Source organism: Dicentrarchus labrax, unplaced genomic scaffold (genome assembly GCF_905237075.1).
Source record: "Dicentrarchus labrax unplaced genomic scaffold, dlabrax2021, whole genome shotgun sequence".
Taxonomy (NCBI): domain Eukaryota; kingdom Metazoa; phylum Chordata; class Actinopteri; family Moronidae; genus Dicentrarchus; species Dicentrarchus labrax.
Genome location: NW_026136722.1, coordinates 5,592,967 through 5,618,322, shown reverse-complemented (window position 1 = coordinate 5,618,322; position 25,356 = coordinate 5,592,967). Strand labels below are relative to the sequence as shown.

At 37.5% G+C, this 25,356-nt stretch overlaps 1 protein-coding gene and 2 gene segments (V, D, J or C); all 3 read right to left on the bottom strand.

The window, feature by feature from the left end:
* The window catches only part of LOC127356824 (uncharacterized), a 134,946-nt gene that overhangs the window by 94,556 nt on the left and 15,034 nt on the right, over window positions 1-25,356 (bottom strand).
* LOC127356817 (immunoglobulin heavy variable 3-23-like) lies at window positions 11,681-23,809 on the bottom strand. The segment is given in 2 exon segments: window positions 11,681-12,388; window positions 23,677-23,809. Coding segments are annotated over 2 exon segments (360 nt in total).
* LOC127356811 (Ig heavy chain V region 5A-like) lies at window positions 14,790-17,854 on the bottom strand. The segment is given in 3 exon segments: window positions 14,790-15,046; window positions 17,506-17,575; window positions 17,665-17,854. Coding segments are annotated over 3 exon segments (369 nt in total).

The window sequence follows — 25,356 nt, the reverse complement described above, 5'->3', positions numbered from 1 at the left end:
AAACAGATGTTTGCCTCAATTTTAATAAAATACTTAAAATACTACATTCTTTCTGACAGAAAAGTGTGGACAGGGTTCTGTGGAGCGCTGGGATGAAGCACTTGTGCATTGAGAGAAACAAATGCTATGTTAACAGAGAGTTCACTGTCTCTGTTATTATAGTTTCTGTCTGAAATATCATAAAGCTCAGGAGACAGACATGGCCAAAACAAGTTTTCCCTCCATTTCTTTTTAGTTTAGTTCTTCGGAGATGCAAACACATGCATTGCACCCTCATTTTAATATTTTGCACTTTCAGTTCAAATTGCATATTAATGCCAAGCATAAGGTGGTCTGGCACATAGACTGCGTGAGCATCTTCATGCTCACCAGCAGCTCAATCAGCAAAAGAGTTGGATGAAGATTAATAAAGGTCAGCGGGTGTGGTGATTAATAAATACTCTCCCAGCTTGTCACATCACTGGTCTCATAGCTCTGAAACAACTGAGCTAATCAGTTAAACATGATAGCAACAGCTATAGAAATCTTCGTCTCAGGAAATGTCTGGATGGTTCAGACAGTCACAACATGAACACACCTCACCACGAATCTGCAGCCAATGACAAATGAAGTATGATTTTCCCATAAATAGTTAATATAATAATACATAAACTGATTGATTATATGATTATTTCGGACAAAGACTGTTTTAGTTGGAATTCTAATGTATCCCACCTCATACATGGTCACATAGTTTAGTAATTAATGATATACAAATGTGTTTGCGCTGCACTGGTCACAGTATTTAGCCATGATTCATCTGAGGACTGGAGTTTGAGGGTATGGGTGTCCTTCTGACTCGTAAAGCAAACTGTTGCTAAAAATGACTGACACCCTGTTTAACTTACTGCTGTCTACAACTTTTTCCGTCTGTGTTCAGCATAATCTGTTTATCTGGGACCCAACTCTGGATCATCATACACTATTCTACTTTAATAGCTGTTGGCAGCTCGCACTGTAACTACTAGGGTACCACCACTAATTTGAGATGCACCTGAAGTCATTTGGTTCTGGAACCGGGCTTAGCTCTCTCCTCATTGGTGAAAAATGTGCTATTGATCAGAAAAAAATGCTATTTGGACCACAAGCCCATATGTCAATAATGAGCCAACTAATTTTGAATCTTTAGCTAAATTTAAGGTTAGGGGTGGCTCATATAAAGAGGCGGCATTATGTTCAACAACCTTTAATGAATACAATGGATGCGCACACACAACACATCCAAGTCAATACTCACTGCCTTTTCTTTTTCTTTGAATGACTTTTTTTGCAGGAGGCAAACATAGCAGCTGGCACAGGTCCTCCGATTGGCATGATGCTTGCTCCACAATTGGGGCAGCTTCTTGCTTTGGGCTTCGTCATGACTTTGAGAGCAAGATGAATGGAAAAGCAAATAAGAGTGTGACACATAAAAAGAACTAAGTTACAATTGACTGCAAGGGCTGTCTAAATACAGCCAGCAATCTCGATAGCACACACCAATTTACCGTTGACCAGCATAATGTGCATAACATAGCATGCATTAGCTAACCAAAACTGATGTTACATTGAAACGTTTTTAATGTGTTATACCTGTGTGTAGCACAAAAGTAATATTGCTGCATCTCTAAATATACAAACTATATTGTTTTATAGTTTACATTTGTAGGTACACACTCAAAACATAAACTGTGTTTCTTACCTGCCTCTTCCTTCTACTAAAGATTTTCTAAACCTGTGTTTCTCTCCGTTTCCCGCACGAGGACAGTACCCGCGTTACCAAGTACCGCGAACGAGACGTGGTGAATGACGTCACTTCTCGTCGCTTGCACTTTAAATCATAAAACATAAGAAACAGTATTTCAGTAAAGAGAATTGAAAAATATGTATATATGTAAATTAAAAAAGAAGTCAAAAAAGAAAACAGAAAAAATATATGAAGCGGCTGTAAAACTATGTGAAATAAACATATTTACTTTTTTTAAATATCAAGAAGTGTAATTACTGATTCGGCTGCCCTAAATGTTTGATATATTCAATAGATGTCTGATATTATGACCCTATTTTACAACCCTACTTTGAAAACCGGAAGAACTAGCTAACCCAAATCCACATTTATAGAATAACAGTTAGTATATCTGACATAAGCCAACATCTTTACTTTTTCTTAAAATTAATCACATAGATGGAGTGTAATTACTAATTCGGCTGCACTTAATGTTCGATATATTCATTACATATATCTTTTTACGACCCTATTCTTAACAATACTTTGCAAACCAGAAGAACTACAAACATGGTGCTTATTTGTATCAAGCTGCATGGCGCGGCACAAGGGAATTGTAGTTTTTGTTTTTAATGGTACATTTCCTAAAAATGGAAATTGTAAATATTAAATTAACAGTACAGTGATAGATTTAAAGGGGTGGGAAACACATTTATGTGATCAGATTGTAAATATGCAATTGTTAAATTGGTGAAAATTCATTTTGATCATACATGACAGTGCCCCCACTTGGTGACTATATTTATATGAATATAGTCACATAGCTGAAGTCAAGAGCTTTCTAAAACAGTTGGTCCCATGTCTGTAGCCTCTTCTGTTGCTGAATGACAAGCCTTCCAATATGCACTGAGGTCAAGGTTCAGAGGTCAATATTTCACAGTAGGAGCCACTTAAAATCTTCAAACTGACATATGTTACTCACCAGGACGAGGCCTTTCCAAAAATGTCTTTAATTTTGTTCTAGGACAAAGTTTAATTCTCACCTCTGTTTGGTGCCAGCCTCTTTCAGGTGTAGTTTCTGAGACCTTTTGAGACTCCAGCCTGGATGAACTTAAGTTTTGGGATTTTTTGCTTATATGTTTGGTAAAAACCTTCAAGGTATTGATGTTTTTCCTAATCACATTCATCATTTGGGATCTGGGCTAGTGTAGACCTTATTTTACCCATAGGCAGATTATGAGACAATGGTCCTCTCGCCACGGACATGCCAACATCGCAAAAAATCTACTTTATGGTCATGCACTTGTAGATTGCAGGCCCATGCCCGTGTGTCTGTGTGGGGGGCGGTAATATATATATATATTATTTGGTCATAATCCTAATTATAGTCATTTGAATCTACCGGGTGCTTTGCATATGCCTTTGTGTCAATGTGTCACCAGTGGTGGAATGTAATGCAGTGCTTTAACTCAAGTACTGTAATTAAGTACAAATTTGAGATACTTTTACGTCTTTAAGTCTTTTCTTTACATGTTACATACGTTTTGACGTTGGCTAGTTCATCTGATATACAGTATATCACTATGAAATGTGGTTTGCTAAATGATTCAATCTGTGTAGTTGGATGTTATACTATATAATTGCATTAAAACAGTTCATGTTATTGAAAACTTGATGCTGAAAATCCCATGTCACTAGTCCTTCCTCTGAATCTCTCCTCTTGCCATATAGTGAATTCATGTACTCTGAAAGCATGTGGGAATTGCTCAGATAAAATAAGTCTAACCTAAAACAGTAGTAACATCCAAGGACTCAATCAGAAATGTAGCTTTATTGTGCCTTTGTTTAATTAAACATTAAAGAACAATTATTAATCAAACAGTAAAGATAAACTGGAAAGAAAATCCCTGAAAAGATGCAGAACTGAACGTGAATCAAAGATAAGACAGTAAAGGACAGTGTTTTTTGTTGTAAAGATGTAAGACAACATTAATCAGGAACTTCCCACAACCCAGTAGAAAAATCAAACCTTATATAAGTGATTAAACATTTCAAAACCAAATGCAAAAATAACAACAACCTAATACAAAAACTACAACTGTCATCTCCAACTTAATCCTGACAATGAGCACATACGTTAGTTACTTTTTAAAGCCACATGCTCTGTGTGACCATGTGTCGCACACGGTGCACTGTGATCATGAGCACCACATCTTCCTGTTTTACATTGCATCCGACTCTGAATCTTCAGAGCTAACGTCGAACTCATCTGAACTGTCCATTGTGTCCATTATGTCATCTGCTGATGACAGCACATGCAGGTAGTGTTTTCTTGTATGCCGCTGCAGCTCTCTCATTTCCCACTGGAAGGATGAGGCAGGTGTGACCCTTTGTTGCTTTCTCTGAGATGTCCTTAAGAAGGGATAAAATATGTCACTATCCAGGTAAATAACATGACTTTCACAACTTAAACATAACTTTGTGAAACATTCGAATTTAAAAAAATTAAGTACAAGGCCGCATTTACTTTGCATGGCGTCTTCACTCTGATGCTGAGACAACTCGGACAAGACCCTGGCATGGGCTTTGAGAGACTCCCAGTGCTGCTTCATTTCTTTCACAAGGATCTTCTTCTTCTCCTCTTGAAGCCTTTGAACAACCATGACCCTATCGAAGACTTCTTTGTGCTGAAATCAGCAGAGCCTGTAATACATCAATATGAAAAGTTCAGACCACTGCATATAGCATGTAGCTTTAGAGATCATTTCTGTCATACATATGCACACTTGGTCAGAATGCAAATATGTCCACTGGAACACCTAAATGTAAGAATACTAATGATGAAATGTGTATTCACTAAAGTACTGTGCTTTAGTATAAATTTGAGGTACTGGCACTTTTCTTTTTATGCTACTTTCTTCTTCTACTGCACTACATCTCAGAAGAAAGTATTTTACTTTTTACTTCACTACAATTATTGGACAACTTCAACTTTTAGTGCTTAAAGGATACTTAACTGATTATACTGAATATTTTACTTGTGATCAGAGTAATTTTACAGTGTAGTATCAGTATTTTTTACTTTGTAAATACACTTTATGCTTTTAAGTACAGGATATGATACTTCTTCCACCACTAAAGAATACGCACAGTACATGAAATGCATACCACTCTGTGTAATTTGTGCTAAAAAAATCTGTGCTATCCATGCAACGAGACTGTTGTACTCCGCTACCATGGCCTTTAAAGTGGTCTTCTGTTGCCTTATTTTTCTGCGAATTCTATGTCGGCCTTTGTTGCGGTCTGAAAAACAAAGAAAAACAATAAACCCACATTATATCTTTTAAATACACTAAGTCCATGATCTTGTTTAAATTACAGCTGTAACAACAGAATGACAATACATTTGCCAAACAGATGGATCATCATAATAGATGTACTTATAATAACTGAACGCAAATGAATTTGTTTTGGAGAAGTCCAACACATGAAACATTACTTTTTAGAACTGTATGGACATTGTAATTATGAAGTGAGTTTGGAGACATTTCAGACTGTGATCTGAAAAGGCCTAAAATGTTAACATACCATTTTTCCGATATAGGAGTTGAGCTCTCGTGTTGATGCTGGTTGTGAAGGCCTCAATCTTCTTACACAAAGCTTGTGGTGTGCCTTGATGGTCAATTTCTCCTGACAAAATTGATTGCAGGTAGCGTCAACTTCACAAACGACACAAATGTTTCTCCATGTCAGATAATGTTTCACGTTCTTACCATCTGCCCATTCTTTTACTTCTTGCACAAATTCTTCCACAGTTTGTTCACCCAGTTGATGCTGGGCTTTCAGGGTTTCCAGGTCCCCAATCAGGATATTGAGAGCTTTAGATGTCTAAAATGACAAAATTATTACCATAAGTTAAAAATCAGTACAACATGTACAGTGTACAAATGCAACTCAAATCAGGCAAAAATGTTGTAACTATCATGTATCACAAGCCTATGTGCACAAAACTGTATGTGTGTTTCATTGACCTACACTGTGCCATTGCAGCAAAATAATATTGTTTCTATTTACCTTATGGTATCTCTGGGAAAGTGCAGTAGCCAGGTTTGGACATTTCTGCTGGTTCCATCTTATGGCCAGGAGTGTCAGCATGTCATTGCGTCCTGCAAGTACACAGAGATGAGTCCTGTAAAGATTCACTTGTAATAATATAAATGTCTTTTATTCTGTATACAGAGGTACAATTATACAGCACCTGCTTTTGACATATGCTTTGTGGTGACTGATATCCTGGAGAGGGAAGCATTACATTGCTCTACTTCCTCCCCTAGTGTTTTACCAGCACCTTCTTGGTTTGCTACTCCATTTCACCTGGAGAGAGGGACCCAAACATAAACATCAAGGGAATTTAGTACAGCAGAGACCTCAAGCAATGCCCAACAGTCACTTTTATTTCAATTAAAACCTAATCAAAAATCAAACTGTCACCCTTCCACCAAGTTGTGTGTACATTAGTGGTAAACCTCATGAGTAATCTTGCTTACCAACAAACATACACAGACAGGTGCAAAATAATATGCTTGACAAAAGTAGATGTGTCAATTAAGGGCTGTTCACATCAACAACTATAACAATACAAATGTTAAATAATCTGTTAAGTGATAGTTAAACATTACACATTTATATGCATCATTTATAGGATTGCAAGTCATTTGATAAAAATGTACTGTATTATACTAACCTCACATTTGAAGTCATGCGCTTTAGCATGTACAAACATATTAAGGGCAGCCAGCAAGACATCATGCCTGCACACTGCCAGCTCCAGTCCCTCCTCATCCACCTTACTGCTTGATCTTTGGGAGGTCTCTCTGGCAGCTGACCCCTCCCCACCACAATTGCTCCTTCCAGTGACCTACATTGTAGAAAATCATAATTGACAAATAATCCCATCAACTGTCATTACAGGGAACAATTATACATTTCTCTTAGGGTACAAGGAACAGATAAGTGTTAGCAGATTAAGAACAATTAGGTATACAGGTAGATATCACAATACATGGGAGTACTGACAGACTATGAATTATAATGTTGTATTGAGATAGAAATTGAAGTCTGCTATTACATGTTTTTTTTTGCTGTGGATGTGATCCACAAATCTGGTCACATCGTCATCTTTTGCAATGAAGACACCGTCAAAGATGGCCCGCTCCTGAGATCTAAAAAAGCAACAAGAAATAAAAAAGGCTTCAATGTTTAAAAGGATAGTTGAGTATTCTGAAGTGGAGTGGTATAAGGTACTTATCCATAGTAAGTTTGTTACCTACAGTACAGTGTTCAGACAGCCCTTTTCCTTGGCACTAAATTGTCTCAACTGTAGAAATTCATATTTCTACATCTAACCCCAACTACAATCCTGGATATTGGGTTTTTTTCAGGCGGGCCTTTTATATGTGGCTAAAACACATTTTTCTGCTTCTCGACAATACAGGCAGGGGATGGGTGGCGGTGACCATTGTCTGCTGTAGGTAACAGACAGACCATGGATAAGTACCTCATACAACCCCACTTCAAAACACCTTAACTATCTTTTTAACATGTCACACATCGAAAGGTTACTTGTTGTATAAAACATAACTATCTATCTGTACATTATTGTATACCTTGCAGTACTTTTGAAGCGGTAACGCTTGCGGTTTCCATCCACTGAGACAGAAAGCATTGCTGGGGTACAGGCAGGACAGATGAATTTCTCCTCCTTGCAGGTGGAGTCAACCTCATATTGTACAGCAGCCCATTAAAAAAAGCTTTTTTGGAAGCTGTCTGATGAGATCTTCCCAGTCTATGTAAAAAGAAAAAAGCATAAAACTATTTTTTAAACAAAGACCTTTGCATTTCAAAACACAAACATATAGAGAAATACTTACACGGCCAAAGTGAGCAGTCCGATTCTCAAGCATTCTTAGATATGCCTGAAAAGACATCCCGGGTGATGCCATCTTAATGTCTTCAAACGTATAAAACAGGTCTGTCTCATAAATTGTTACAAAATGAAGGGTGGCAGGTCAGTATCCACTTTTTATCAGGTCATCAAGTCCTGCAGTCCAAGTTGCCTGGCATCCCTCGCAGGTCAGCTCAGGCACGTTGAGATCATACCGTCCTACAAGGTAATATTTACATTTACAACCAGCCATTTGTTGCCATGCTCTCCTTGGCCAGCATGCTACTAAGAAGAGATGGTCTCTTTTCCCTCCATCTCTCAGAAAAGAGAGCATTGCGAATGCTCCAATCCAGAGAAGCCAGAGGAGCTCTTTGGTCTGCTGATGCTTCACTAAGCTCTTCATCAGAGCAGCTCAGGGAGTGTTGCAGATCTTGCAAAAGACATTCTATTGCAATTGTAAAAGAAATACATGGAGTAGTTAGAAGGGGCCCAAGGTTGTTTTTGTATCATATGCATACAACTAGCAAAAAACATGGACTTCATTGTTACACAGATAAGAAGAAAATATTGTTATATGACAGATATAACATATATAACAATGTGAATGGTGCTTGGCAATTGCATATCAACAGGGAGAAACGTTGTCATAAAGCTTGTTTTGGAGACTTTGTTTTGTTCAATAGCTCATTTTGCAGATACTAGTCCATTGACAGTGTTGCATGTTATCCCTGCCACTGGCCTACACTGACATTCAGGACTGAAACCATTTTAAATATCGAGAATATAAAATACTAACCATGTCTGGATCCGTGTGACTCCTGGCCAAATGGAAAGCGTGTTTCCATCCGCGTCCCTCTCCGTCCACCTCACCTTCAGCGGTGTTTGAGGAGCTGCTGCTGCCCCTGTCCGAAGGAGGTCATCAAACTCCTGCTGCTCTACCAGCTCATCCAAGCTTTCCAAAATGTGGCGTTGTTCTTGTGAACTCATCCCCACACACAGACACACACAGACACACACAGACACACTCACAATCTGTAAGTGGGATGGAAAATAGACGGTGAGCTTTCTAGCGCCAGGAAGTTGCTAACGTTAGTTACTAGGAGCTAACTTTAGTTGCGTTTAAGTTGAGCTAACTAACATGCAAAGCTTTTGAGTTTTTACAGGCAAATCATAAAAACATGTAAAAACTAAGCATCGTTGTTATTTACTTTGTGGTTGAATTTTTAACCAAACATATCTTACCGCCACGTGACATCCAAGTTAAAGGGTACCCGTATCCAACGTGCGCGTCGCGTCGGAGAAGATGACGTCGACACGCAACGGCAGATAAATCAAAATAAAAGCTGATGTTTAAGAATTTGATTAATAAAATATGCATTTATGTATATAGTAATTGTGCAACTAACTTAACTAACCTAACGTTTAACTTTCCTTTATCCTAATAACGCTTCTACAGGATGTGTATTTATGAAATAGAAACCACTAGTGTCTTTAGTATTAACGTTACTCTTGCTCGTAAAATATTCTCTTCTGGCTTTATTTTCAAAGGGCATATTTATTTTGCTAATTCAGTCCACCCGGACGTGGGTAAATGTGTTGTTGTGTTGTTGCTAACTTGACAGTGTCACGGTTATCACAACGAACTCTAATGCCAAAAATATCTTAAAATGTTGGTTTTCCACTGAAAAGAAAATGCAGACAGAAATCTGACAGTCACGTGACTGCTCTGCTCGATAACACACCTTCTGTACCTCCTGGGCTTGAATAGTATTGGATCAGCCAGATGAATGGGTGATAACTGCCTCCTGCACCTACTAGTAGGTAGAGTAGGCCCCTACTGGCCCATATCTGTGGGATGATTGTATCAGGATAACGCTTATTCAATGGTATGATAACAGTCAAATCGGGTGAATAAACAGCAGAATCTTCAGTCTTCAGACTGTTCATCTGCAGATACACCTGCTGTCTGCTGTTGTCTCTGGAGATGGTAAACTGGCCTTGAACTGACTGAGAGTAGTAGATGTTGCTACTGCCACTGTTGATATAAACGATCCACTCCAGTCCTTTTCCAGGATCCTGTCTGACCCAGTGCATCCAATAGCTGCTAAATGTGAATCCAGAGCCTGTACAGGTCAATCTGTGAGATTATCCAGGCCTTTTAACCACTGGTTCAGATTCTGTCAGAGTCTGACCATCAACATCTGTCAAGATAAAACAAATATACAGTGGTCAGTTGCTTTAAGCTGGAAGCATTTTGAAAACAACTTCAACTAAAGATCAGTGAAGATGTTCACCTGCCCAGCAGATAGTTAACAGCAGCAGTCCTGTCCTATAGTCCATCATGTTAAACTGTGTGTCCACTGTTCTCTGTCATCCTCTCTGCAGTCAGATAAGTAGAGGTGGAAGACATCTGAGTTTTGCATTGACTCCTCCTCACAGGGAGGAGAGAGCGAGACTGGACTGGTGATATTTTGATCTTCACTTGTGTAACTCAGAGGAGATTTAACAAAAAATCAATACTTTCTGCTTTTGACTTTATTTTGTACGGTGGCCGTGAAACGTGCAAAAAAATGCAATGTGTTTAACTTGTCCGTTTTGGGCTACTGTAGAAACATGGCGGACCCAAAGCAAGGTGACCCACAGTGTGTGTATATCAAAATATCTCATTCTAAGGCAGCAAACACATAACGATTCCTTTATAAAGGTGATTATACACTAATGAAAACATACATTATATTCCATTCCTGCCAAATCTACAAATGGTATTATTTGTGTTAAATTGATTGAATGAAAATAGTGTGAAGTTGAATTCAGTTATCAATTCTTCTATTAGAATGTGTTACTGGTTGGTCACATATGTTTCTAGGTATTTGTGCAGGTCTGTTGGTGGTTTGTATCACTGTGGAGCCACGTACACAGTAATACACAGCTGTGTCCTCAGGCTGCACATTCTGTCCTGTTAGAGTCACCGAGCTAGTAGAAATGTGTGTTTTGTAAAGGAACTTGTTCTTCAGAGCATTGTTTTGATAAAAGTCTCCTCCACCCCACCGATGCCAAATCCATTGCATTGGTTTTCCTTCACACTGTCTGATCCAACCTGTTGCATAATTGTTATCAGTCAAAGAATAACCAGAGACCTGACAGGTGATGGTGAAGGGCTGTCCAGACTGCACAACCATTGAGTCTGACTGGATGAGATCAATACTGTTCACACCTGTGGAAACAGAAATCAACATTATCTCCATCATTCATCTGACTATTCAGTGTTTCTAATGTGTTTATTAGTGTGAATCCACTGAAAGCTCCTCACAGGATCCAGCTGCCAGCAGCAGTATCAGAGCTACAGAGAACATGTTGATGTTGAAGCTGAACTGATGTGAGCTCTTCTGTCCTCTCACTGACACACACACACACACACACACACACACACACACACACACACACACACACACACACACACACACATTTTACTTCCTTATGAGCAACACACAAGGAGCTCATTTACATCCTGATGACAGTAAATCAGCTGACTAATGTGTATTTAAATAATTCAACATTAGGATGAAATGTTCAGGCATTTGTCCTCATCTCACACAGACAGAAGGTGGAACTTCTTCTCTTTTCTTCATCTCTGACAAACACACTATAGACTATTGATTCACTATTGATTCCAGTTTGAAGAATTAACATCTCTATGAAGTTGTGTAAATTATAATGATCTATTAGTTAATTAAGTAGTCAAAGCTTTGAATTGTGTTATGAACATTTATTTTGAAAGACAGAAAACAAGAAAGTATCTTTATTATTTAAAACAGAACCTAATGTTAAAGTTGGTTCATTTTCAACAAATCATCTAAAACAAGTCAAACATTCACATTTACACTCAGATCAACAGAATATTTATTGTTCCCAGTCTCAACTACATATGTGAGAACACCAATAAAACTTTTGTTTATTCTGTGAATGTGAAAAACAGAAAGAAAAGTTAGAACTTGTGTGTAGTATTTCTTTTAATCATAACTGGACAATGATTTCAGTAACCAGACTGTTGTGCTGTCTGGCTGTTTTGTGAGGAAGTGATTATTACAGTGACAGATTTTAACGTGTTTAAATGGTTATCGTTGTTTGTTGAATGATCGTCAGAGTATAAAAACAGTATGTTAGGATGAGGGTTAATATGACTGAAATATACATATAGTATTTTTGTGATTGTTGTGCTGCCCTTGATCAGTGAGGAACTGAGGTTATTGTTGTTAATAATTGTTGGTTAATAATATTTCAGTTTTCATGTATTTCTTCAAAATAACTGAAATTATTGTTTCTCATAGTCCATCAGTCCAGTTTGGATGAGTACTGTAAGTTTTTGTACAGCTGCTCAACCAACTCCAGTCACTGTGAGTCTCGAGCACAATAATAAACAGCAGAATCTTCAGTCTTCAGACTGTTCATCTGCAGATACAGCTGTTCTCTGCTGTTGTCTCTGGAGATGGTAAACCGGCCTTGAACTGATTGAGAGTAGAATTTGCCACTACTACCCGCTTCAGTGGCAATCCACTCCAGTCCTTTCCCAGGAGCCTGTCTGATCCAGGCCATCCAGTAGCTGCTGAATGACAATCCAGCGGTTGTGCAGGTCAATCTGTGAGATTCTCCAGGCCTTTTAACCACTGGTTCAGATTCTGTCAGAGTCTGACCATCAACACCTGTTAAACCAAGAAAGATATTCATGTCATGTGTTACATTGGCAGCACAAATGAAAATATGTCAAAACAAGATCATTGAAGATGTTCACCTGCCCAGCAGATAGTTAACAGCAGCAGTCCTGTCCTATAGTCCATCATGTTAAACTGTGTGTCCACTGTTCTCTATCATCCTCTCTGCAGTCAGATAAGTAGAGGTGGAAGACATCTGAGTTTTGCATTGACTCCTCCTCACAGTGTGGAGAGAACCAGACTGGTCATTGCTTGACATCTAAGTTTTGCATTGACTCCTCCTCACAGTGTGGAACTGGATTTGACTCGGATCTCAGTTACTGAGTAATTTTAATTACATTTTGACAGAAATATGACACCTTAAGATATGTTGTTCATTATGTTATACTGCTTTTTTTCACAAAGTGTTCATAAGTCATCCAATTTAAAGGTTATCAGGGGAATGAAAACCTCACTTGGAATAGATGTTAAGAAAACTACTGAGAACTGTTTTCAGTCAGTAGAAATAAATTGCCCACTCAGACATATAAACTCAAACAAAAGTTGCAATAAAAACTAAAAGCTTTGTCACTGTCTGCAGTCAGATTATTAAAGGTGGAAGACAACTACATTCTGCATTGACTCGTCCTCACAGTGAGGACAGAGTTTGGTCTGTAGTTTGTTGCACTTGAGAATCGATAATGGAGGAGTTGTGACATCATCCAAATAAATCTGATTCAGGCAAATCTGAATGTAATACTTGTTTAATTTGAATTGTCTTCAAAAGTTGAAAAAGTTTTTTTTTTTTTTTTTAAATCATTTTTCAACAACACAAACTAAAACCAGAAACTGTCTATGAAAAATGAAAAATATATGATGGCACAATTATAAAAGTGAATTAATTTAAAGTAGAGAAATAGAAAATAGAACAAGAAAATGTAATTTCTGTTCTGTTATGTGACTCTATGTGTTATCTGTATTTGTAATAGTAAAATACCTTTTTTTGGTGCTAAATTCTCATGTTATTTAATTCTCTGTCCATCAGGGAGTAACTGTCCAACACATACTCACTCTCTGGGAGCATGGCTGATGGTGGTGACTGTATAGTTCAATCACAACCTTATGGAAGTTCTGACAGTTGGTTTAAAGGCACAGTTTCTGAATACTGGCTGTGTGCATTTCTCTGTGGAATGAGCTTTTTGATACTTTCACAGTATTTATACAGCACCTACCTGCTTTATAATCACACAAGAAATGGAATTCTCACTTTCCACAATATGGGACCTTTAATTATTGAAATATAAGAGAAAATGTTTCACTCCTGCCTTACAGAATAAAAGATGGGGATATTATTAACCAGTACATTGTGGTAGATAAGCACATTAAACCATAAAAAAGAGGAAGTGACAACCACAGCCTCAGCAGGTGCTTTCACATTGTGTTTGTTTCTCTGTATGTGTAGGTACGATGCCACACTGGTTTTAAGATCTCCTGCTGCCCCCTTTTGGTGACTGTAAAAATTAGTTGTTTTTGTAAAGCTTATTTGCTCACTTGGATGACTGTGGCTGTCGAATCCCTGGCCATTCAAACCTGCCAAAGAAACAGATGTTAAAGGACACGTGAGACAAGTGAGAACGAGAGAGAAATAAACAGCAGAACATTAAATGTGTACATTCTCTGATCAGTATTGCAGCATGAAGCAACGTACAGGGCAGACAGAGTGCTGTCAGCAGTACAGACGGTTTGTCCATCATCTTGAGACTGAAGATGTGAACTCAGATGCTTTAGAAGTAAACCTTCTGAAAGCTCTGGATTTGCATTGGCAGTTTGTAAGGGAGGGGCTTATTTGTATAATAGATTTGATATATATCAAATACATCTCCAAGATAAAAATACTTTTTGATTCTTAACTCTGCATATATGGTATATAACACTGTGAGCAGGGCCTTAAGTACATTTAGCTTCTAATACCTATGTACTTTTACTTAAATAAAACCCTTATTATAAAGTCTTACCTTTATTTTAGTACACAGCCTTTAGAAAATAAATTATTCTTGTAAAGCTGCTCACAGGGGAATTAATTTGTTAAGTTCATTATGACAAATCTACTGTTACAAGTTCTCTGTTTGCAATGAGGGATCAAATATGAGCATCAAAACCATGTGACATGAATTCATGATGTGTCTTAAATGAAATCAAAATTGGAAGAAATACGGTGCAATGATACTTCTTGACAGCCTGGACGACCTTCTTCAGGTTGGCAAATGAGAGAAACAGCCTGATCTTAATAATAAGTGTGTTTCTCTCTTCACTGTAACAGTGAACTGGTGTTGAAATCATTAGTGGTCTGAGGGCTCCTCCTCTGGTGGCTTCATGTTACAAGTGTTCAGGCACTGAGGGTTTTTTTTTCAGGTCTACTGATGGTTTGTGTTATTGTGTCTCTCTCTGGCACAGTAATACACAGCAGAGTCTTCAGGCTGCACATTCTGTCCGTTTAGAGTCACTGTGTTACTGGAAGAGTCTAAGTCGATACTGAACTTGTTCTTCAGTGAATCTTTGTAATATGTTGTGTATCCAACAGCTTCCATTCCAATCCACTCCAGTCCTTTCCCTGCAGGCTGTCTGATCCAAGCTGTGTAGTAGCTGCTCAGAGAATAAGAGACCTGACAGGTGATGGTCAGACGTCGACCTGGCTGCGCAGTCACAGAGGCTGGCTGTGTCAACTGTTCACACTTCACACCTGTTATTTCTAAAAATCAGCATTGCAATAACAATGATGATGTGCACCCATTGAATAAAATGGAGGAAGAATGTGGCTTTCTATGAGCCGTGTTTACAGTGTGTTTATCATGTTTTTAAATGATGAAAACACATTTAAATATGATGCGAGTTATTTTCCTGAGAGAATTTATTCACTGTCAGCACCTCCTTCATGACTTTCATGATTAACTTAAAACATATGAACACATTCCCTTTGTAATGTAGAATTTGTTTATTCATTTATTTGCTCATTGACTGTACTGATTTAATGCAGCCATGGTGATGTAAATTGTATGACAACGTCTGTCTGATGCTGGTTTGCATAAAATACTTTTAATGGTTTCAGTGTTTGCAGATAGAGCACTAAGATGACTACTGTAGGATTTTGTACAGCTGCTCAACCAACTCCAGTCACTGTGAGTGTCGAGAACAATAATAAACAGCAGAATCTTCATTCTTCAGACTGTTCATCTGCAGATACACCTGCTGTCTGCTGTTGTCTCTGGAAATGGTAAACCGGCCTTGAACTGACTGAGAGTAGAATTTGCTACTACCACCCTCACTGATAGCAGAAATCCACTCCAGTCCTTTTCCAGGAGCCTGTCTGATCCAGTGCATGTAGTAGTTGCTGAATGTGAATCCAGAGGCTGTACAGGTCAATCTGTGAGATTCTCCAGGCCTTTTAACCACTGGTTCAGATTCTGTCAGAGTCTGACCATCAACACCTGTCAAGAAGATACAAATCATGTGAAATAAGCAGATGACATAAATTAAAGCTATATAGAACATCATTGAAGATGTTCACCTGCCCAGCAGATAGTTAACAGCAGCAGTCCTGTCCTATAGTCCATCATGTTAAACTGTGTGTCCACTGTTCTCTGTCATCCTCTCTGCAGTCAGATAAGTAGAGGTGGAAGACATCTGAGTTTTGCATTGACTCCTCCTCACAGTGTGGAACTGGATTTGACTTGGATCTCAGTTGATGTTTGGTGAAACTGCAGAATGAATGTTTACTGTACATTAGTCATTCCTCCAAGAGTCCCTCTTGCATGTTTCAGTATAATTTGTGCAACAGGTTGACAAACACATTATTTAAGTTGGTTGACCCTTATTAAAGACCACATTATAGACCACAGTCTGCATCATGGGAAGACCTCGAATAGTTTACGATTCACCTAGAGTGAGTATTTTTAATAACATTTTAATGTAAATGATTGTCAAATAACACCCTAACAAATCTTGTTCGTTATGTCACAATAGTGATTTTCTCACAAAAACATTTCTTTCAAGTGTTCATAAGTCAAACATTTTCAAGATTTCAGGAAAACAAAAACCTGAGTAGCAATAATAGTGAAGTATACATTTGAGAATATTAATTAAGCATTAAATACAGGAATAACTTGGATCTCAGTTGATGTTTGGTGAAACTGCAGAATGAATGTTTACTGTACATTAGTCATTTCTCCAAGAGTCCCTCTTGCATGTTTCAGTATAATTTGTGCAACAGGTTGACAAACACATTATTTAAGTTGGTTGACCCTTAATAAAGACCACATTATAGACCACAGTCTGCATCATGTGAAGACCTCGACAATAGTTTATCAATTTTACCATACACCCAAAGTGAGTATTTTTAATCACATTTTAATGTAAAGAAGTATCAATTATGTTTTAGTTCATTATGTTACAATGTTGAATTTCTCACAAGAAAATCTCTTTCAAATGTTCATATATCATACTATTTTCAAGACTTAAGGGACCAAATACCCAAGTAGCAATAAGAGTGAAGAATACATTCAAGAATATTAATGAAGCATTGAACAGGAATAACATGTAACTCTTCAATACGTGTTTGACATTAATAACCATGTTTTTCAGTCAATGCAAATAAATGATTTACATTTCTGAGGCAGACAGAGAAACATGTTTTTGTTAAAATGCCTCTACTGTGTTTTTGATATCATTATTATTCTATATTATTTTCTTAATTCTTATCATGTCTGTTTTTGTCTTCACTGTAACAGTGAACTGGTGTTGAAATCATTAGTGGTCTGAGGGCTCCTCCTCTGGTGGCTTCATGTTACAAGTGTTCAGGCACTGAGGGGTTTTTGTTCAGGTCTACTGATGGTTTGTGTTATTGTGTCTCTCTGGCACAGTAATACACAGCAGAGTCTTCAGGCTGCACATTCTGTCCGTTTAGAGTCACTGTGTTACTGGAAGAGTCTAAGTTAATACTGAACTTGTTCTTCAGTGAATCTTTGTAATATATTGTGGATCCAGCTCTGCTTCCAATCCACTCTAGTCCTTTCCCTGCAGACTGTCTGATCCAAGCTGTGTAGTGGCTGCTAACAGAATAAGAGACCTGACAGGTGATGGTCAGACGTTGACCTGGCTGCACAGTCACAGAGGCTGGCTGTGTCAACTGTTCACACTTCACACCTGTTAAAAAAGAAAATGTTTTGTAACAAATGATCAAGTTATACTGCAAAAGAAGAACTGTTGACTTTGACAAATCCAGAGAGACTCACATCCAGCTGCCAACAGCAGCAGCAGCAGAGCTACAGAGAACATGGTTTATGTTGAAACTGACGTGCTGTGAACTCCACTGACAGCCTGATGGGAAGTTTTTATAGCTGAGTAACAAGGAAGGTCACTGAGTTTGCATAGAATCAAACATATGAAGCATCAATGTTGGTCTAACTGGAGCCAATAGAAGAGTCTGTTGAATGTTATTATATCTGCAGAGTGAAAACATGCCTGAAATCACCTCTGCTTTACAAATGATATTTTAACTTCATTACACACTCAACTGTAACATTTTTAAAATGAAACTTTTAGATTTTGCATTGCGAGTTACAGAAACGAAACAACTGTAAACTCTGCTGTTATCATAAACTATTACTGTCTAAATGTTGACTATTAAAACATTTTGTACATTTTTTCTATAATTACAAACAATAACCAGGATAATTATTCTTAATATGAATATTAACATGAATCATGGATAATGGAAAACATATTTATTCAAATCCACATTGCAATAACCATGATGACACACTTTGAATATGACGTGAGCTGTTTTCCTGAAAGAATTTATTTACAGTCAGCACCTCCTTCATCACATTTATTGTTAACTTCAAAAGTACAGTATGAGGATAATAGAAAAACAAAATGGCTGTTGTAATAACGCAGCATTTATTCATTCATTAATTTGCTCACTGACTGTACTTACTGACTGTATCTGCTTCAAACAGAAATACAGTGACAGCAGTGAGGACCATGTAAATAATATGAGAACTGTCTGCAGGTTTGCATTAAAGACATTTAACAGTTTCCATGTTTGCAGATGTTTGAAGACGACTTAGAGCCTCGAGAGGAAAACAGCTGCTCAGGAACTGAAACCTGTGAGACAAAATGCAGAAAAATATAAACCTTTGGTAGGTTGTGCATTTATAAGTTACTGTTTGTATTTATTATTACATTTTATTTTTATGTGCAGTTGGGTCAGAAATATGTAGCAATCCACCATTTTCTTTTTACAAATTCAGCTGTTTTATTGCAGTAAATTGTCAATATTCTCTCCACAACTTTTAGATATTTTTCTGCAGTTATAGTTAGTGAACATGAAAATAATTAATTAATTCCTATATCCTTTCTTGAGATATGATATCTTTTAATATAAAGTATTTATTTACATACACAATATATGTATTAAAGTAAATGCATTTTGTTTCCTCCACTTTCTTACCATCTCTCAGAAATGGTTTTAATGAATCTACAGAATGTGATGGAAACAGTGAGATTTTCTTGTTTTGTGCTTTAGTTCAGTCCAGAGTTCAAGTGTCAGTCAGTTAAGATCAATGACAACAGCAGATCTGAGAGTCTCCTTTTAGTAACAGAGGAGAGAGAAAGTAGACATTGACTGCCCTCTAGTGTCTTTATAACTGGAACTGTGGCATTATTTTTTACTCTCATACTGTGAGCTACTTTAGATGCCAAATGATATAAACATTAATGTGGCTGAAATGTGTAGCTGCATGTCTTTCTTTTATTCAGACCTGGACAGTGATTTCAGCAGACTGTTTGGCTGTCATTGGCTGATTTGTGAAGAAGTGATCATTAAAGGAAGACATGTTATTTATTTAGGCTTAATTGTTATTGTTGTTAGATGATCTTCCTAATAGATTGTTTATTCATGTATTTTCTCATTTACTGATTTAATGCAGCCATGGTGATGTTAATTATATGAAAACTTCAGTCTGATGCTGGTTTGCATAAAAGACTTTTAATGGTTTCAGTGTTTGCAGATAGAGCACTAAGATGAGTACTGTAGGATTTTGTACAGCTGCTCAACCAACTCCAGTCACTGTGGCTCTCGAGCACAATAATAAACAGCAGAATCTTCAGTCTTCAGACTGTTCATCTGTAGATACACCTGCTGTCTGCTGTTGTCTCTGGAGATGGTAAACCGGCCTTGAACTGGCTGAGAGTAGTAGATGCTACCACTGCCACTGCTGATATAAGCAATCCACTCCAGTCCTTTTCCAGGAGCCTGTCTGACCCAGTGCATCCAGTAGCTGCTGAATGTGAATCCAGAGGCTGACCATCAACACCTGTTAAACCCAGAAAGATGCGTATTATGTGTTACATTGCTAATAAAAATGAAAATATGTCAAATCAACATCAGTGAAGTTGTTCACCTGCCCAGCAGATAGTTAACAGCAGCAGTCCTGTCCTATAGTCCATCATGTTAAACTGTGTGTCCACTGTTCTCTGTCATCATCTCTGCAGTCAGATAAGTAGAGGTGGAAGACATCTGAGTTTTGCATTGACTCCTCCTCACAGGGAGGAGAAAGCTAGACTGGATATATGAAACTGGGGAATTAATGTCCAAGAGTCAACCCTCCAAGTCAGCTGTTTTGATGTTTGGCTAGCATGTTTAATTTATGTAAATTATGTTATGTGAATTGACACATAGTTAATTTTGGTTTTGGCAAATGCTATTGCATAATCCTTTGTATGATTCAAGAAATAATGCAAGACATCATATCCTTGTGTTGAGGGAAAATGTCTTGTCCCTTAGCCCCCTTTATAGTGTGGAAAAGTATCCCAGTATTAAAAAAAAGCACAAATTAAAACAGACATAAAACAATGATATAAAGTCATTAGGAACACATTGCTTCCGAAAGTCATGGCTGTAATCAACAGAATGATTAAATCAATTTAAAACTCAACAACTTCTTTCTCAGAGAGTAACTGGCCACAAATACTCGACTGAATAAGTGATTTATTTAAATGTACTTTAACAATGAGTGTGTGTAGTTGAGTCACATGGTTGCTGGGTATTTGTGCAGGTCTGTTGGTGGTTTGTATCACTGTGGGCAGACGTACACAGTAATACACAGCTGTGTCCTCAGGCTGCACATTCTGTCCTTTTAATGTCATCGAGCTATTAGAAGTGTGAGTGTGGTAAAGGAACTTGTTCTTCAGAGCATTGTTTTGATAAAAGTCTCCTCCTGGTGTGAATCCTCTGAAAGCTCCTCACAGGATCCAGCTGCCAGCAGCAGTATCAGAGCTACAGAGAACATGTTGATGTTGAAGCTGAACTGATGTGAGCTCTTCAGTCCTCTCACTGACACACACACACTTCACTTCCTTATAAGTAAGCTTTATTTGCATATTGAATAATATTTTGAGCTATATTTAAATCAGATGAAGGTATTAAGACATGAGACATGACAGCTGATACGATGATATGATGTGATGTATGATACAGAGCTTTTTAAGGCAGCCGCCATTGTAGTTAAAATTATGTTGTAATTACAGGAAGGTTTTCTTCTTATTGATGAAGGTGTTGCTGTGAGTCGTGATAAACTGTCCCAACACACTGACAAATACATTTTTATTGATGGAATGTGTTTTACTGATAATTGGCCATCATTTGGTGGGGAATTAGTTTGTTTTCAAAGGGCTGTTTCAATGCTTCTCACACAGGGATCAGTGTGGTTCAGTGTTTGTGCAGCGTTGCAGTCTGGTGTGTCACTGTGGCTCTCGTGCACAATAATAAACTGCAGAGTCTTCTTGTTTCAGACTCCTCACCTCTAAGGACACAAGGTTTTTGGAGGTGTCTTTGGTGATGGAAAACTGGCCTTGGAGACTTTGGGCAAATATTGTGCCAGTTCCGCTATCAATGCGTCTGATCCATTCCAGTCGTTTCCCTGGTTTCTGACGAATCCAGTGCAGCCAAGCCAGAGTGAGTCCTTCCACTTTACAGGACAGAGTGACTGGTTCTCCAGCTCTGCTGACCACTGCCTCTGAGGAGGTGAGGGACTGACCCTGAGCAGCTGAAAGAGACACAGAGTTTAGATGACGGGAAGCCAGCAGACATCCAAAGCTCATTTTCTCCTCCTCCGCTGGACACCGACTTCACTCACCTGAAATGAGAGCCAAGAGGAAGAGACTTTGTACAGCTGTCATGGTGGGAACTTGTCTGAGTCTGCAACTGCAAAGGTTATTATGAAGGATATTTATTGTGCAGGCAGAATGAGTGGGGATTGTGTATCAGTGTGTGAATTTGCATTTTACCAGTCAGACATTTTGGAGTTACAGTGTTGATACATAAAGACTAAATCTGTGAGAGAAGGAGGAGTGCTGGAATCAGAGAGAGAGAGAGAGAGAGAGAGAGAGAGAGAGAGAGATTAAAAGCAGACAGAAACACCAACAAGAAAGATGTTCAGTCTTTCTCCTTTTCTCAGTGTCTTCACTTCAGTGTGAACTCTTTCCTAAAGACTTATTTTGATATTTTGGCTTTCTCCTGACTGAGTGTGTTTTTTTATATTAAGTATCATCTCAATGTATCTCTTTTAATTTTGATTTCCTTCTATTATTTAACCTTATGTTATCATTATCCTTGTTTTACTGTAAGTCTTTGTGTAACATTTGAATAAATGTATGAATGCCTCTGTCCAATGCAATATACAAATAATCAAATATTGCTACTGATTATAAATCTTCATTAATATTAAAACTTTTTTCAAAGGTCCAGTGTTTAACATTTAGAAGGATCTATTGGCAGAAATGGAACATAATATCCATAGGTGTGTTTTTATTTATGTATAATCACCTGAAAATAAGAATTGTTGTGTTTTTCTTACCTGAGATGCCACTTAATCCCACACATTGGTCGTTTATGATGTCATTTGTGTCATGATATAAGAATATAATTTCAAGCATGAATGAATAAACAGTCGCCTTTTCAGTCTTCCAGCTGTTTATCAAAGGGTGTGAGTATAAAACTCTAGTTCAGTCCAGCGTTTGAGTGTCAGTCAGTTGAGATCAGTGAGATAAGCAGATATGAGAGTCTCCTTATAGTGACAGAGGAGAGAGAAACTTGACACTGACTGCCTTCTAGTGTTTTTATAACGGGAACTGCAACATTATTTTTCACTCTCATAATTGTGACTTAACCAAATCATATAAACTTTAACCTTAAATCCCACTGATCCAAGAGGTAAAATTGTTGTCATATCTCAAAGGGGCTTTATTCTATCATTCCAATTTTTCATGATTTTATTAATCAATTTTTATTTATTGACTTCATATTATTCATTGTATATATTTATGTTATTTTATGTTATTTTTAACTTAATTTTTAACTTTTATGTTATTTTTAACTTCTGATTTAAAGTATCACTTTAGTAATACCCAATACGCCAGTTAACTGTAGCTTTCCCAAAATAATAATTATCTGTTTCTTTTCAGATGACATTAACTGCATAACTAATGTTTTCGAAAGAAAGTTAAAATTTGTCTGGCTGTCTCTTGCAGTAGTCTATTCTTGGCTCCAAAGAGACCCCAGTCAGTACTCCTGATATGTTCGGATGAGGGTTAATATGCCTGAAATGTGTACATGTAATATTTATTTGGTCCATTTTTTGATTGAATGATTTCAACTGATTGTTGTGCTGCACTTGGATGTTTTGTGAGGAACTGATCATTAAAACATTTTATTTTTTTTAATGATTTATGTTGGTGGTTAATAATAATCTTTCAGTTTTCAAAACAACAACAACAAAAGAAAAAAGCCCAATAAAGATAAGTACTGGAGGTTTTTGTACAGTGTTGCTCCTTCCTGTGTCACTGTGAGTCTCGAGCACAATAATAAACAGCAGAATCTTCAGTCTTCAGACTGTTCATCTGCAGATACAGCTGTTGTCTGCTGTTGTCTCTGGAGATGGTAAACCGGCCTTGAACTGACTGAGAGTAGTATTTGCTGCTACCACTACCACTGCTGATATAAGCAATCCACTCTAGTCCTTTTCCAGGAGCCTGTCTGATCCAGGCCATCTAGTAGCCAGCAAAGTTAAATCCAAAGGCTGTACAGGTCAATCTGTGAGATTCTCCAGGCCTTTTCACCACTGTTTCAGATTCTGTCAGAGTCTGACCATCGACACCTGTCAAACCAAGAAAGATGCATGTTATGTGTTACATTGGTAATAAAAATGAAAATATGTCAAATCAACATCAGTGAAGATGTTCACCTGCCCAGCAGATAGTTAACAGCAGCAGTCCTGTCCTATAGTCCATCATGTTAAACTGTGTGTCCACTGTTCTCTGTCATCCTCTCTGCAGTCAGATAAGTAGAGGTGGAAGACATCTGAGTTTTGCATTGACTCCTCCTCACAGGGAGGAGAGAACTAGACTGGACTGGTGATATTTTTATTTTTATTTGTCGAACTCAGAGGAAATTTTACAAAAATCAATACTTTGAGTTTCTCCTTTTGACTTTATTTTTTACGGTAGCCGTGAAACGTGCTAAAAAATGCAAAAGGCCCTGTATACGGCCAGTGTTTGCCTTGTCCGTTTGGGGCTACTGTAGAAGCATGGCAAATACAATACAAATAAAATAAGGTAGATAATATTTATAAATATTAATTAATATTATTGCTATTTTTGTAAAATGGAATGAAAATAGTGTGAAATTGAATTCAGTGATCAATTAATTCTAATTCTATTAGAATGTGTTACTGGTTGGCCACATATGTTTCTAGGTATTTGTACAGGTCTGTTGGTGGTTTGTATCACTGTGGAGCCACGTACACAGTAATACACACCTGTGTCCTCAGGCTGCACATTCTGTCCTGTTAGAGTCACCGAGCTAGTAGAAATGTGTGTTTTGTAAAGGAACTTGTTCTTCAGAGCATTGTTTTGAGAAAAGCTACCTGCACCCCACCGATGCCAAATCCATTGCATTGGTTTTCCTTCACACTGTCTGATCCAACCTGTTGCATAGCTGTTATCAGTCATAGAATAACCAGAGACCTGACAGGTGATGGTGAAGGACTGTCCAGGCTGCACAACCACTGAGTCTGACTGGATGAGATCAATACTGTTCACACCTGTGGAAACAGAAATCAACATTATCTCCATCATTCATCTGACTATTCAGTGTTTCTAATGTGTTTATTAGTGTGAATCCACTGAAAGCTCCTCACAGGATCCAGCTGCCAGCAGCAGTATCAGAACTACAGAGAACATGTTGATGTTGAAGCTGAACTGATGTGAGCTCTTCTGTCCTCTCACTGACACACACACACACACACACACACACTTCACTTCCTTATAAGTAACCTTTATTTGCATCTTGAATAATCTTTTATTTAAATCAATTAAACACTGTCGTCTCAAGAGACCAAGAAAGGTAGAGAGAAAAGAACGAAAAAAACTTTTTAAGAAAGAAAGATTTACTCTAAGATAACATTTGCATATGTGCTGTTACATTAAACTACTAATGAACTAACATTTATCTGCTCATTAAAAATTATAAACACAATCTCATATTCCAAATAGAAATATTGTGTGAGTGTAACTTTGTTTTTCAACCAGTTTATCAGTGTTTTTAGGTTATTTCTTTTCATTTTTATTTTCTATTTTTTAATGCAACACCAACCGATTAAATTGATTTGAATGTAGGATTTAGCTGTCTTCAAAATCTGATATTTTAATTTAAAAAAAGCTATTGTTTAATCAACAACAGTAATTGTAAGTATAAGTATACGATATTTAGGAAAACATTTTAAACTTCTCAAGGAAAAACAGATTTAAAGAAACAATGACAAATGTGATATAATTAATGACATTAATTAATTAATGTTGTTATCACGCTGATAAATACAAATTGAAACATCACAGCAATGATGAATGTTTAATTTAGAGCTCCT